This window comes from Poecilia formosa, unplaced genomic scaffold (genome assembly GCF_000485575.1).
Source record: "Poecilia formosa unplaced genomic scaffold, Poecilia_formosa-5.1.2 Scaffold342, whole genome shotgun sequence".
In the NCBI taxonomy this organism is placed as follows: Eukaryota; Metazoa; Chordata; class Actinopteri; order Cyprinodontiformes; family Poeciliidae; genus Poecilia; species Poecilia formosa.
In genome coordinates this window covers 78,650-92,717 of record NW_006800281.1, presented here as the reverse complement: position 1 = coordinate 92,717, position 14,068 = coordinate 78,650, and the positions used below count along the sequence as shown (strand labels likewise).

The window sequence follows — 14,068 nt, the reverse complement described above, 5'->3', positions numbered from 1 at the left end:
ATGTTGCTCACAGTCTTTACATTTACTGTTTTACTGTGTGTTGTTCTTATTGTGCTGTATAAACTTAGGTGAATCAGACAATGACTCTTTCATCTTTGGTGTTTTATTCATACCAGTTCACAACGTATGAACTCAAGAATACGATGTGTGCTCACAAGATCTGATTTCTGAGAACTACAAGTGCATAAAATGTAATATTGTTGGTAATCTTTATTGTATCTTTGGCTTCACATTGTAGTTAAAAAATATAAAACACATGATGCATAATAAAACCAAGATCACAAACTGACAACGGACTCAACTTCAAGTCTACATAATGAACTGAGGATGAAAGAGGCATAAAAACACAAAGATCAACCAATAAAGGTTTCAAGATGTATGAATTCATTAATCACTTCATAAAAACAAGATAAATGCTGACTTATTGACCAATCACGACCAGTTCTTTACTCTTTGCTTTTATTACTTTAATTAGCAAACAAATCACTTGTTTTACACTTTTCAATTTAATAAGTTTATCATCATTGTGATTAAACAAGCAGATTACTTCACTGTGTTATTTGACTTCTTGAAGCCAACCAGTATCACATCATTTACATACAAAGATGGTAATGTAAATTTGTAAGTTGCATCTCATTTGTGGAGAAATCCCCTGAGGTGCCTCTGTATCCAAATAACAGAGGTCACCACAGATTGGTGGTTCCAAATGCCACAACAAGCAGTGTCTGCCGGCGACGTCTTCATTCTACCGTGTGGTTGATAAAAATGGCTCCTGGTCCACATGTTTCTACCATTTATCTATCAATACTACCACAGTTTGTTTTATTTTAGATTGATCCAGTTTCTTCTCTCTGATTATTTTAAATTGAATAAACACCGGTGGTGGTGCATCATAAGTAGAAAAAAAAAGGAAATTTCTGCCAAAAACCTCAGAAATCTTGAGGTTAATCTCAGAATTCTTTTAGAAAAAAAAAGTTTCTTCTAGCTAATTTTCAACTTTTCACGTTCAGACATTTCTTTTTTCCGAGAAAATTTCTGAGATTAATCTCAATATTTCCAAGTTTTTTTTGGCAGAAATGTACTCTTTCCTTCTGAGTTTTATAATTATTTACAATCAATTTTACAACACTTATACACACACTTTTTAAAAAAAATATACACATGTATATATCACATAAATTACTTTATTTATTTATTTATTTGTGTATTCAATTTCTTAATCGGGGACCTAAGTCTGAATTTCGTACCTCAAACAAGCAAAGGTGGTACGACAATAAAAAAATCCTTGAATCCTTACAAAATATTGAATACAATTCACTCCTGAAAGTTTATTTTTTACAATAGTGAAGCGCATCAAATCTCAATTCCACATTTCCTGACACCCACACAAAATTCTTTACAGGAACTGTAGTTAATGCTAATTAAAAGAACATTTGCTACCGGTTTTCTTTCTTTTTATTAGCTTCCTTTTGATCTTGAGACAATACTGTCTGCCCCGAATAACTTTAAAATTGACCCATAGATGCATGGTCACTTGATTAAACAAATAAAAGTTTCAAGAGGATCAATGTTTTTCTCTTGCAGCTCCTAAGATATGGATTGAGCTTAATTATCACTGGTTTTATAAATAAAACTGGTTTTGGACATTTCAAATGAAGATTAAATTCCAAATAAACAGCAGCACACAGTAATGGCTGTGAAGCCAATTCATTTTCTAACTGATTTGGTTCAGCTGCTAATATTTTAACACAAGTGCAAATTTCTAAAAAAAAATCTTAAAACGCTGCCAATTTTTTTAAAATTGATTTGTCCCAGTGTGAAAGAATTTTTATTAAAAAATTCAGATTTGCAACTAAATGTTTAGAATAATATCTTTCTAAATAATGAAAGATTAAAATTTTTTAAAATGATATTCATGCTGTGTAAATTGCGGTGCAGGAAGACTAAATTAGAAACAATAACAGACTCAGGCCAGCTGACTTCTGAATTTTATTGACAGAAATGTAAAATAACTTTAGGAAGAGTTGAGATTTTGACCTAAAAAAAGAAAAGTGAGGCACTATATATGGAGTGTGAACATGGATGATGAGGGCAATCGGATAGCAACAAAACGGATCCAACTTAAACTTGGCACAGTGAGTTACACATGTTAAACAGCAAACACTCAGGCCTTCCCCTTAAAAACAGATTTATCAGTTTGATCTCTTTTTAATTTAAATTCCCAATGTTGGAAAGGCTTCTAATATATCTTCTGATTTTTATATATTTACATATGAACACAAAAATAAATAAAAGAAAGAAACATGGAAATAAATCCTCTCTAGAAAGATCATAATTTGTGCTTTTGTAAATTATTTCTGAGCAGCTGCAATCAGTGTGAAACTAAATAAAATCCACCACTGATATGGACTCTGTGCAAACTTTATCTCTGCATAATGATGAAGCAATGTTTCACTTGAAAAGTCAACCTTAAAAAAATAATTGAACAGTTTTATGGTGCAGTTTAAGCAAGTGTTTAAACTGCTGAAAATTTGATCGTTTCCTTTCACTACTGCTGCCACCTGCTGGCCAACAGGAGAGTTAACACTTTTCAAGCCTTGAAAGTCAACAGGGAGATTATTTTATATCTGCAAAGCAATAGTAATTTTGAAATGAACCAAAATTAAAGACCTTATTTTCTTATTTTCTAAATGTTTCCATTTTTGTTTCAAAATATCTTTTTTTTTAACAGTGTTCTTTTTAACACCTTACAAAGTTCACAAAGACAACAGTTAAATTAAGACGCTTACATTGTGCACACAATTTAATCTGGATAGTTTGTATGACAATCAGCTCAGACATTTCATAGATGGATGTGACTGGGATGTGTTCAGTCATAAACCAGACCAGCCATCATGAACGTTACCACGGAAACGAACGACAACTCACATAATACTGCAAAATCCTTCTTTGCTACAACAAAATAAGCCAACCTTGAAATACTATAGATATAAATTAGATTTTTTTAGTCAGAAATGGGCTGTAATTGCCGCTTTCAACCATATGAAGACAAAGGCTTGGATGTGATTATTGATTTGGCTTAAATTTCCATAGATTAATGCATCTGTCAGAGAGCTTGTGATTGTCTAAAACAAGTGAAATAACCACAGTATTTCACAAAGTAAGAAACATTGCTCAATCATATGCAGATTTTATAAACATCTCATCAACCAGAGTGCAGCTCTCTGTAGTAGTAAATGCACATATCGGCTCGCTAAGCTTCACGCGAACCAGTTTGTTTTTTGTTTTTTTTTAGTGGTATTCATCCACTGCTATGTCTGAGCAGAAACATTAAGAGGGATAAATTCACTTCACAGCAGAGGGAGAGTCGGTCAGGTGCATCGTCACAAACAAACATCGTTAACATTTAAACAACATTTAAACACGACTCTCTTTCTCAACATTCATCCACCTGGTTGCTCTGTTCCTGGCACTGCTGGCTGGTTCCTGCTGCCTCCCTTTTCTTCATGCTTTCCGATAAAATGTTATTAACCCGTCATGTTTCATCTCCCGCATGTTATTGTGCGTTTGCTCAGCTGCCCTTCAGGACTTGAGCCCCATGCGAGCCATGAGCTGCTCGTAGACAGTCCAAGCCATGGCGGCCATCAGAGTGCGCCGGAGAGATCTCGGCACTGCTCCGCGGAAAAAACCCGACATGCCCTTCTCCTGAGGAAAAAAGGAAAAAACAAGAGTTATTGTAAAAGTCATTTAAAAGAGCCTGATCTATAAGTATTGGAAAGTCAGAACTTAAAAAGATTATAGTCTGCCTGTTTACTGTTTTTGAAAGTAGAGAAGTAATTTTAAAATCCAAGAAGAGCTTTGTGAAGTAGAGCCAATAAAAAGAGGAAGCGCTTCCATATATGGATGATGACATCACCAACTAAATACAGAGGTAGATAAAATGGTTTCTTGAGAGGTGTGACTACTACACAAAATCTTACCAAGTATTTTTGATCTAGTTTCAGGCACAAATGTCTTAGTACGCTTGAAATAAGACAAAACTAACTTTCAAGTAACTTTTCAGCAAGAAATAAGAGCTTGTTTTAAGTCAATAATTTCTTAAAATGTACTAGTTCTACTGACAGATTATTTAACTTTTAACATAGTTCCCCTGTTATAAGTGAAATGTACTACAGGTTCACGCTGGATGATATGGCTGAAAAATGTATCACGATACAACAGCTTCATATCAGTCGATATAGATAATTATTAATTAGCTTTTTGTTTTAAATATCTGAAATAATCTTTATCCTCAGTTTTCACTCTGCTCCGTTGTTTTTTTTTTTTTGTTTTATGGTTTTTTTAAGCACAGTGGTGGAACCTTAAACTGCTGCTGTGGCAGTTACTCAACAGGTTGTTGCTAGGCAACCGGAGAGCGAGTGAGTTGCTAGGTAACCAAAGAACAAGTTGGTTAGTTGATTCTACTAACCTTGCTTAGTTCACCGTGAGAGGTTGAACAGTTAAAGGTTTTCCTCTGCCTACATTTCCCAGAATATTCTATTCTATCAGAAGTATTATCTACTATCTATTGGTATTGATCACGTGTATTGTATAGTGTTATCGATTTATTGTCCAGCCTTATTGCAAGTAATAAAGAGCTGAAACTGAGTTTCCTGTTTCAGACAGAAACGCACCGTGTAGATGTAGCGAACAGCGTCTGCTGTCCTCCAGTGGGACGGGCTGACTTGGATGTGAGTCTTCACCACATCTGCAGGCTGCGTGGCCACAGAAGCCATGACGCCTGCTACCACTCCACAGCTGAAGTTCACCAGCGGTGCGTACGGCGCTGATGTCACTTCTGACGAAGAAGATACCAAATATAAGAATTCAGCTGAAAATCTAGACTTTTTATTTTTTCTTCTCTTTCTGTAGTTTGTTTATGTTGACTTGCTGCCGTCTTCACCTTGCGGCAGCGCTCGCTTGGCCTGGCTGTAAAACATGACGTAGATGCCGGAGAAGGGAGCGTCTCGCAGCAGCGTGGCGGTCAGCCCCGAGAACAGAGCTCTGACTCCCTCCGTCTCATACATGCTCCTCAGAGCTCCAGGCACGCTCGCATAGTTGTAATATCCGCTCTGTAACAACAACGACAAACCCAGCATTAAGGGATCTCCATTTTCTGTACTGCTACTTTAGATTTAAGTAAAAATACGGTGCCTGTGCATGTTTTTGTTGCAGTGTAATTTAATCCCAACTTATTTTTTTAAAGAATGAGGTTTGACTATTTATAAAATTAAAATGTATGTGTATCATAACTTGATGTTAAAATTCCTAAGAGTGCTCATGATCAGAGTTAGAACATGAATATATAGATTAAGGTATAAACAGTGAATAATGGTGTCAATGCATTAGCATATATCTAAGAAGAAATAACACAACGAGGGCTGCAACTAACAATTATTTTAGTTATTGATTATTCTACAATTAATGGATGACAAAAAAAATCCACATTCTGCTGATTTTTCATTTAACAACTTAAGCTTATTCCACACAATAGCAAAAATACATTAAAAATATAAAACAAATTATTCAATTCCTTTTTTAAATAAGAAAACAAACCATATTGTCTAAAATACCCCAGCACAGCATTTCTTCACTATACTCTATTATTTGTAGCAAAGCTCAGCTTTTTCTGCTTGACTTATCAATACCGTTTTTTAAATTACTTATTACTAACAGGATGCTAAAGGTCATAACAGGAGTTTGTTTTATAGAATTTGAACTGGGTGAAGTTAAAACTAAGCCACTTGAAGAGTTTTGAGTAGAAAAACTCTACTTTATGTTCACTTTTTATTCTCACATTAATATAAGAAAACTAACCCAGGAGTTTAAAGATAAAATTAAAAAGGAGATCTGTCCTCGGCTCCAGTAGGAGGCAGTTTTGCAAAACCACAGTCACTATTTTCAGTGGTGACAGCAGAACGAACAGGTACAGAGGAAGCATTTTTACTCATTTAGGACTGAAAAAGACCATCTGAGATGATCTGCCGGAGGGCACAGATTAACAGCTGCGCACCTCAAAGCGCGTCTTGATGACAGTGAACGGCAGCATGCAGACCCCCGCCACGGTTCTGGCACCGGCTCCAAGTAGAACAGCCTCGCCAGCGTTTGGCGCCCGGTCTTGGAAGAAGTGCTGCTTCAGGGAGTAGAAAGTGCTGAAGTAGATCCCCACCCCGGGAATACAGCGAACAAATGACTGCAAAGTCAGAAATAACAGCAGTTAAAATGAATCACGCTAATAAATGTCACTTATGGCTGTAACTTTTCGATGCCCCCCTGCTCAAACGCACCTGACTTCTAAAGAAATAACTGGCTACCAGGCCTCTCAGTGACCTGGTGAGGAGGTAATTCTATGGGGGACTTTTCTGCCATAATTTGAGAACACACATTTTCAGTTTGAAAATGTCTTTCTTCTCAAAACTTCTGCTCTCTTTCAAATATTCACTGAGCTCTCTCAAACCTTTATCCTCACACTAAAAACTTGTCTCTGTTCGGATCAAATCTCCGCTTGAAAACCTCTCTGCTCGCTTGCAAATCATTTTCTGCTCGCGCTTGCAACAGAAAAGTACCGTTGCCTGGCAACCTCTCAGCCAATAGAATGAAAGTGTTGCACTGGGTGTGTTTGTTCCCTTCTAGTGGGTTAAAAATAAGAAAACCAGTTGCATACCGGTGAAACTCCTTTCCACAGACTGAAGAAATTCTCCGTCCTGATGACCTGAATGAAAACCCGGAACATTCCCACCTTGGGCGTCCTGCAAGAATTAAATTGAAGAATTATTACCAGAGGCATCTTGAAATGGACAAATACACTTATCTACATTTAAACACACTACAACTATAAATCTGAAATGTGTTTTTGAAATTTTTATAAAGCAAACTGACAGATATTGTGTACTTCTGAACATTAGTCTGAACAGAACATGTGAAATGATAATGACAGTATTTTGCTGCGAGGGAAAATTCAGAGCAATCCAGGAATAAAACATATTAGAAAGCGCCAAAGACTTTAGACTGGGGCAGAAAAAAAACTGATGTTCACAGACACTTTGTATCTGTGCTTGAGATGTTTTAGATGTTTGAGAGGAACAGGACAGAATTTCAAACTCTAGAAGAGCAAAGCAAATAGAAAGATAAGATAAAACGCTTAAAGCTGTAATTGCATCAAAAGTGATTTGGTTATAAATCTGCTTCCCAGATTTTAAACTGTAAAATATGTTAAAAAACAGGAATATTTTTCCTTCAAAATCACGGTTAGCCACCACTGTCTGCACATAAAATGAGGTGAAGTTGAAACATGATGTAAAAGTTCAAGGGGTGAACTCTAACATGAAACAATTATGACTGAGGTTTTTTTTTATGTTTAGAAACAACCACCACAAAATATTAGCAGGTTGATGCTGCCACTTGTAAAACCATTTAAATTTAAAATCCAATACTCCCAGCACCCGGCTGTGACAATTGCAGTTCCAAAGGCTAACACCATTATGTGTTGCTGGTGTGACTAATTTCTCTATATGGGTCATGAAAACCGACTCAGGCTGCCTCTGATGCCGGAGTTCATCTTCATTCTTGAAGACTTCTTGTTAAAGACACGCTTCACCAGAAGGATGCCGATTGTCTGATGGCATCCAGCTGGAAATATTTCATGTTAGTCACACATGAAACGTGTGTGTGTGTGCATGCACCCTGGCTTGGCGTTGTTCTGCAGTGTCTGCAGCCGTGTTTTGACCAGATCCAGGGGCTGGAAGAGCAGCGTGGAGCAGGTGCCGCTGAGGGAGCCGCACATGAAGGCTTTCAGAGCGGGGTGAGCCTGAGGAGAAAGACGGAGAGGAAAGGGGCAGAGAGGCGGACATGAGAGGGGACCGAAATGGCGGACACAAAGCACATTGGGTGGACAAGGACAATGAGATGGGAAGAACGTACAGAATTAGTAATTACAGAAGACGGAGGGAAAAAGGAGAGAGTGGAATAAAATATAAAGGATTAGAAAAGAACACACAGCTTATTAAGATTTTAGTTGTTTCTGGAAACGAGAAATCACAATTACATAAGAAATCAACAAACCCATTTCTCAAAAATGTAAGAATAACCTCAGTTATTTATATTTTACTTTAATCCAAACATGCTGCAGTGACATTTTGTTTGCGTATTTGAAAAAACAAGCCTGTGGCACAAAGGCAGAGGCCAGGTTCACACACAGTGGAGATGATGGAGATGCACAGAGACAGCTTCCACACACACACACACACACACCCCTACGGATGCACACGCACAAGCACACACACACACGCACGCACGCAGCCATGTTTTCAAGCCTCCTGATGAAACCCTAACCTCACTGAGACCCTAGATGGTGGGGTCTCCCTCCATCAGATAGTAAGTATTCTCACCATGAAACTGAATGAACACATTAAGGTCGCTGCAACATGTGAAACACCGGCTACAGATAAAAACACACGCTGCAGCTGAAGAGTCAAATTGAAGTTGGATTTCATCTGATCACACACGCAAGCTGTAATTTCAGCTCCGTCTGAAGGCAAACTGTAACTGGAAAAGCTCCACACTTGACAGCGATGTAAACAAATCAAACAGTGAGCCGTCTGAAACACACAAGACGACAAAATCGCTTTTTAAAAAACACAAGTGCTACTTCAAAATGCAAATTAAGCTCCTACCTTCCCCAGACCGCCTGGGGTTCGGCTCTGAGAATCCTGCTTTTCCTGCATTTTGCCCTCTTTCACCTCCCTCTCATCTCCCGGCTATAAACGGGGTGACGCCAAATAAACCTGCATCTCTCCTGCAAACCTTTCGTCCCTCGCTTTCCAACGACAAAACGCTCTCCGGCGCTTCTTGTCCTCCCTCCCCACCCCCCGTTTTGCAGCCAAAGCCTAATCCAGCCAGCGTTTTTCTGAGGGTCTTTATCTTTCAGGCACACGCTTACATCTGTACGTAGCTCTGCCCCCGCTGAAAAAAGCTCCCTGCTAAATTGCATCTTTATCAACGGACATGAGTCATGGGGTGTGAATATAAAATGTGGGTCACAAGAAAAATAGAACGAATGTATTGGTTGGATTTGAAGCAGTTAATAAGAAGCCCCAATTAGACTCAACCCATGGGTTTCTCTGTTAAATTTTAACTTTTTTCAAGGTTTTTTATGACTCTGGTGGCTTTTATTCAACAGTAGCCCCTTCATTTCCTCTATTACAGTTACAACAAAAGCTATTCACACCCCTAGGAGAATTAAAGTAAATGCCTTTATTAAGATTTTAAAACTAAATGGGAAAACAGAAATCATTTATATCCTTCTCAATAATCAGAGGAGAAAGGTTTATTGGCAAACAAACCAAAGTGCTAACCAGCTTTTTAGATGTTATTGCTGATATTTTGACAGTTCAAAATCACCCTAATCTTTACAGATTCATTTCTGATTCAGGACTCCAAAAGTCAATATTACATCCAATCAGAAAGAACATGTGGGGAAAATTAAAAGGATTTCTTTAAACCAAAATCTGCCAGGGATATAAGTAATTTAACTGTATATTTAGCACAAGAAAAGCTTACATCCATGTCTTTACAAGTGTTGCTCTAACAGTCATGCAAGTTCTAATTCATGCAAATTAATGCAACATCTTTATTATGTCAGTAAACAGCATGGAGGAGAAGACTTTAACTATGTCTAAGGTGTGTTGATCTCTACATTTATTAGGTTTCATCATCTTGGTTTTAGTTTGATCACTTGGGTGCTCATTATACAACATTATTTTATTCTCAGAACAAGTCTGAAGTTTGTCCTGCATCACAGCACTGCCGTTTACCAACATTTATACATAAACCTAGTCAAAAAGACGACATTAGATGAGCAGATAATGACATTAATGTTCCAATATCTGAGCAAGACACCTGGTTTTATTAGGCTGCTACAAAATAAAAGTGGAACAAATTCACATGCACTGCTAAAAAAAAAGAGAAGACGACATTTTTATTAATGGCTTTAAAATACTTTGGATTAAAAAAAGTTTTTTTTATGTGATTCATTGTCTCAATTGGAATAGTTTTATGAATATTAATTGGCAATTTATCTGAACTTACAGCAAGTACTTGGTTACTAACAAGGTAAAGGAAATTCACTTCAAAATTATGAAAACATATCCAATAAAATAGTTCATTTAGAAAAAATCATAGAAAAGACTTGGATGAAACTTGTTTCTTTTGAAACAATTTCACATCTTTTATATTTTATTTATGTTAAATATTTCTGGACTGAAATTGAACATTTAACCGTGTTGTGATATTAAAATTAAACTACAATATAATATATATTTTTAATAATGTAAAAAGTTTCGATCATAACACTCTTATTTTTATAAAGCGGTCTAATAAAAACCGCAATATACCTCAGCTCAAAGCAGAATTGATAGATATTTTTTAAACTTTTAATAAAAGAGTTATTTTAACATCTTTTTGTCTGTTTTTACCTCTCTTTTGTGTTCTAATGTGTTATTATAACTAGTTTTCTTTTTCCATTATATTTCACTTGCCACGCTCTTGAATGTACAGCGGCTATTATTGATAAAGATTTGAAGAAAAAAATGGTTGCCATCATTAACATATGTTACACTCACCGCTAACACCTCCATCCCTGAACTGGATGTCGAGCTTGATGAGTCCAGTTTCCCCCTTTACTCTGTAGGGTTTCCGCTGGTTCGGTTCAGCCGTGGTTACTGCGTATATAAAACATATGTCGAAAACATTTGTAGCTGTATGCTAGGCTAGGTTAACCAACTGTCAGACTGAAAGTAGCATGGCGTCAGCATCACCGAAAGATCAGAAGCCTAGCAAATCTAATTACTACAAACATATTGGCCAATTAAACAAAAAGTCAAGTTTTAAAAACATAACTTCACAAGTAATTTGAGTTTGGCAGAGTTACTATCTAGCTTCACATAGTTCCAAGAAGAAGAAGTCGGTTGACACGTTTGTCAACCGGCTTACTACTAAGAAATCGACTCTTCTTACCTTGTAGTAGCGATGTTAGGGATCCATCGGAATGACCCTTGGTAACTCTTGAACCGCCATCTTTTGATATTTACAGAGGCCAATTGCAGGCGTTTCCTTGGAGACGAACTCGCCGGTAATACAGAAATTTACGGCAAGAGGGGTTAGCTCGGTTTAGCTTACCGGCTTTCCGTTCAGCCACAAAATGTGGAAATAAACCAGTTCACTGATTGTTGCGAGAAGTTGGATTCAGACGTCGTTAAGAGCAGGAGCGAGTAAAACTGACGCAGGTTGCCGCAGCGCTGCTGAAAAGGCTAGCTTGTAGCTAGCCGTTCTCAGTCGAAAAAGGACAACGCTGTTACTTATTCCTATCACACAGATAAATCCTTTACAATAAGGTTCAGCCGTGTGTCTGGTCTCGAAAATAAAACGCGTGCCAAATCTACAAATGTCTAAAAATGGCACACTACCTCCGTGTTGAAATACAAACCAGAACGAGAAATATGACCATAATAGTATTGAGCCGAGCTAGTGCATTATCAGTCCGATACTGGCCTGTAGATGTCGCCGCTCCTCTTAGTCTGGAAACCTGAAGGTTATTTCATCCCAATACTCAAATTTAACTAGTTAAAAAATGGCGAAACTTTTACTTGGTAAAATGTTTTATATTCAGTTGTACTTTTCATTTTTACCCAAGTATCACTACTTTTTAAAAAAATATTTCTGGATACCTAATTTGCTCTGCAGACAGCACCAATTGCAGATAAATACATTAAAAAGTTACAATAATTTCACATCAAAACATCCATACACCACAATCAGATGAGCCAAAACAGTAATGCTACCAGTTTTGGCTCATCTCAAATTGTTAATGAGGCAAACACTAATCTATGAGCAGATGATTAAATGCGACAGTGTAATGCTATTGAAGAACAAACATTTTTCAACCAAAAAGGTAGACAAAAACCTACCCCTCATTTTAAAGCGAGACCTTTTATTTGTACACAAGATTTGTTTAGTATTTTTCTGTTGAATCCATTGTGACACTAGGAGGTCAAGTGAATATACAGTAAACAGCCAAAATAGTAATTGGAGGTGGAAAACTGTTTCTAATGCCTGAACTGTTCAAATTATGTTATTTGTGATATTTTAGTCTTTAAAATACCTGAATTTGCACATTTGAGGTTTTTGTCCAATTTCATAATTTCTAAATAGAAGTTCTGATTAGTTCAACATCTTTACTAAATTCTTCACTCTTTAGTAATTTCTTGAACAGCTTTTTACTTGAATGAAAATAAGTTTAAATAGTGTTCCTATTGTGTGCAACTTTCTGGGTACACACCTATGCCAATTACAAAATGAACAAGTAATAAATCTGCAATTCTGATTAGTTTTAGACAATAAGCATTTGAAAATAACCTGCATCGTGAACAACTTAAAGAAAAAAAGTTAACTCATATTTAGCCATCAAAGCCAATTTGTGGCATTTTATTTTAGTGTTTAAATTAGTCTCAGTAAATTTAAGAAAAAATATTTGAACTGATACCAAAATCTTGGCCAGAAATCAGATCTCTCTCAAAACAAAAAAGCAAAAACAAACAGTAATCCATGAGTATCATTCTAAGTTATATTTGTAGGAATCCATACTGAATGCTGCAAATAAAACCAAAATCTCTAAATAAGAATAATGAACAGAAGAGACAAAGATATGAATGCATTCCTTACTTTATTCCATTAAGGCAGTTCATAAAAACAGATTAGCCTTACACCCACGGGATCAGTAACATGCAAATTAATAACTCATCTGAAAATGCTGTGGCAGAGCGTTACACAAAAACATGAAGTTTGAATTAGGAAACAAAAGTACTGGCAGAAACGCAGTCCGTTACTGTGAAAATAATACAGTGAAGCAATAAAACAACCCATCACCTGTAACTAATAAGCAACACAGTTGGACAATACAGCATCCAGACAGATGACAGTACAAAATGTGTCAATTTATTAACTAATGGAAACTTAGTTAATCAATTATTAACAAACGCCCATTTTCCAATCATGGGCGTTTGTTGCGTCATTTTTGTAACAGACTGAGGAGAAACCTACAGTACAGGTAGAAATTTGGAGTGGCTATAACCGTTATATATCCAGAAAAAAAAGTTCAAAAAGAAATTTTTGAAATTGTGATGACATTTTACAAAAACTTTGTTTTAACAGTACAATATAAACTTTAAGTAGAAAAATAGGCAGGAAAAGTATCTGAAGCTTCTCATTAAAAATATACTGCATAATTTTAGAGACATTTTGGCCAGTTGCATGTAAAAAGGTAAATGTAAGGCTAACGTTTCATCGCTATGTTTCCCTTTTGGCCGTCCGGCTCCGCTCACTCGGCTGCAGGCTCGGTAATGTTGGTTGACACTTCCACGTCGTCGTCTGTGTCGAGAGTGGTGCGAGTCAAACCGACCCGCATGTTCAAGGGCAAATCTCCACGTCTGCAAAGAAAATTAAAAGGCTAAACGAGCCACAGAGACATAACAGTAGCAGACTAATGTGGCAAGATAAATTAAAACAATAAATCATGCAATTTTCATTTGCATGATTTATTGTTTCTTTCCAAAAACTGGAAGACAAAAATCTTCAGCCTGGTCCTTTGGTCTCAACTAAGCATTTTTTGAAGGGCAATTTGTTTACAGAGACTTCACAATTTATTTTATTTATGTATTTATTTTGGATATTTAAAATGTCTTCCAGTTCCAATGTTAAAAATTAAAATTTAAAGTTTATTGATCTTTGAGAATGTGTTCTTGCACTATTCTGCCATTACCATTAAAACAATAAGATCGTTTATCGCAATAACTTCCAGGATAATTTATTGTCTAACAACTTATGACAAATCTAGGCATGACAATTAAACAATGCAAAATTTTATAAAATTCAAATTAGGAGTTCTGTGGTTTGTTCAACTGCCTTCATAAGCTTTGCGTTTATTTTTGTAAATGCTCCATTTCCATTTATTAAAGTCAGGCCTACTCCATCAGAG

The 14,068-nt window shown here is 36.5% G+C and overlaps 2 protein-coding genes across 5 annotated transcripts in view; both read right to left on the bottom strand.

The window, feature by feature from the left end:
- Positions 1–1,976: 1,976 nt before the first annotated feature.
- Positions 1,977–11,590, bottom strand: LOC103153186 (solute carrier family 25 member 38-B-like). Of its 2 annotated transcripts, XM_007574003.2 has the most exons (8): positions 11,053–11,590; positions 10,659–10,757; positions 7,722–7,846; positions 6,704–6,788; positions 6,053–6,232; positions 4,943–5,111; positions 4,674–4,837; positions 1,977–3,705 (listed from the first exon to the last, which is right to left on the bottom strand). In XM_007574003.2, exons 2-8 carry the CDS (start codon positions 10,671–10,673, stop codon positions 3,583–3,585), a joined length of 861 nt encoding a protein of 286 aa, XP_007574065.1. In that variant the 5' UTR covers positions 10,674–10,757; positions 11,053–11,590; the 3' UTR covers positions 1,977–3,582. The 2 variants fall into 2 exon arrangements, with proteins under 2 accessions (XP_007574065.1, XP_016517254.1); XM_016661768.1 differs by lacking the exons at positions 10,659–10,757; positions 11,053–11,590 and adding an exon at positions 8,712–9,965.
- A 1,148-nt stretch (positions 11,591–12,738) lies between these two features.
- The window catches only part of LOC103153185 (myosin-9-like), a 34,538-nt gene continuing 33,208 nt past the window's right edge, over positions 12,739–14,068 (bottom strand). For 2 of the 3 annotated variants that reach the window (XM_007574002.2, XM_016661765.1), the window contains exon 42: positions 12,739–13,520. In XM_007574002.2, the coding sequence (XP_007574064.1) occupies positions 13,412–13,520 (109 nt within the window). In that variant the 3' untranslated portion in view covers positions 12,739–13,411. The remainder of the gene's footprint in view (positions 13,521–14,068) is intronic. The other variant, XM_007574001.2, reaches the window with a different exon arrangement.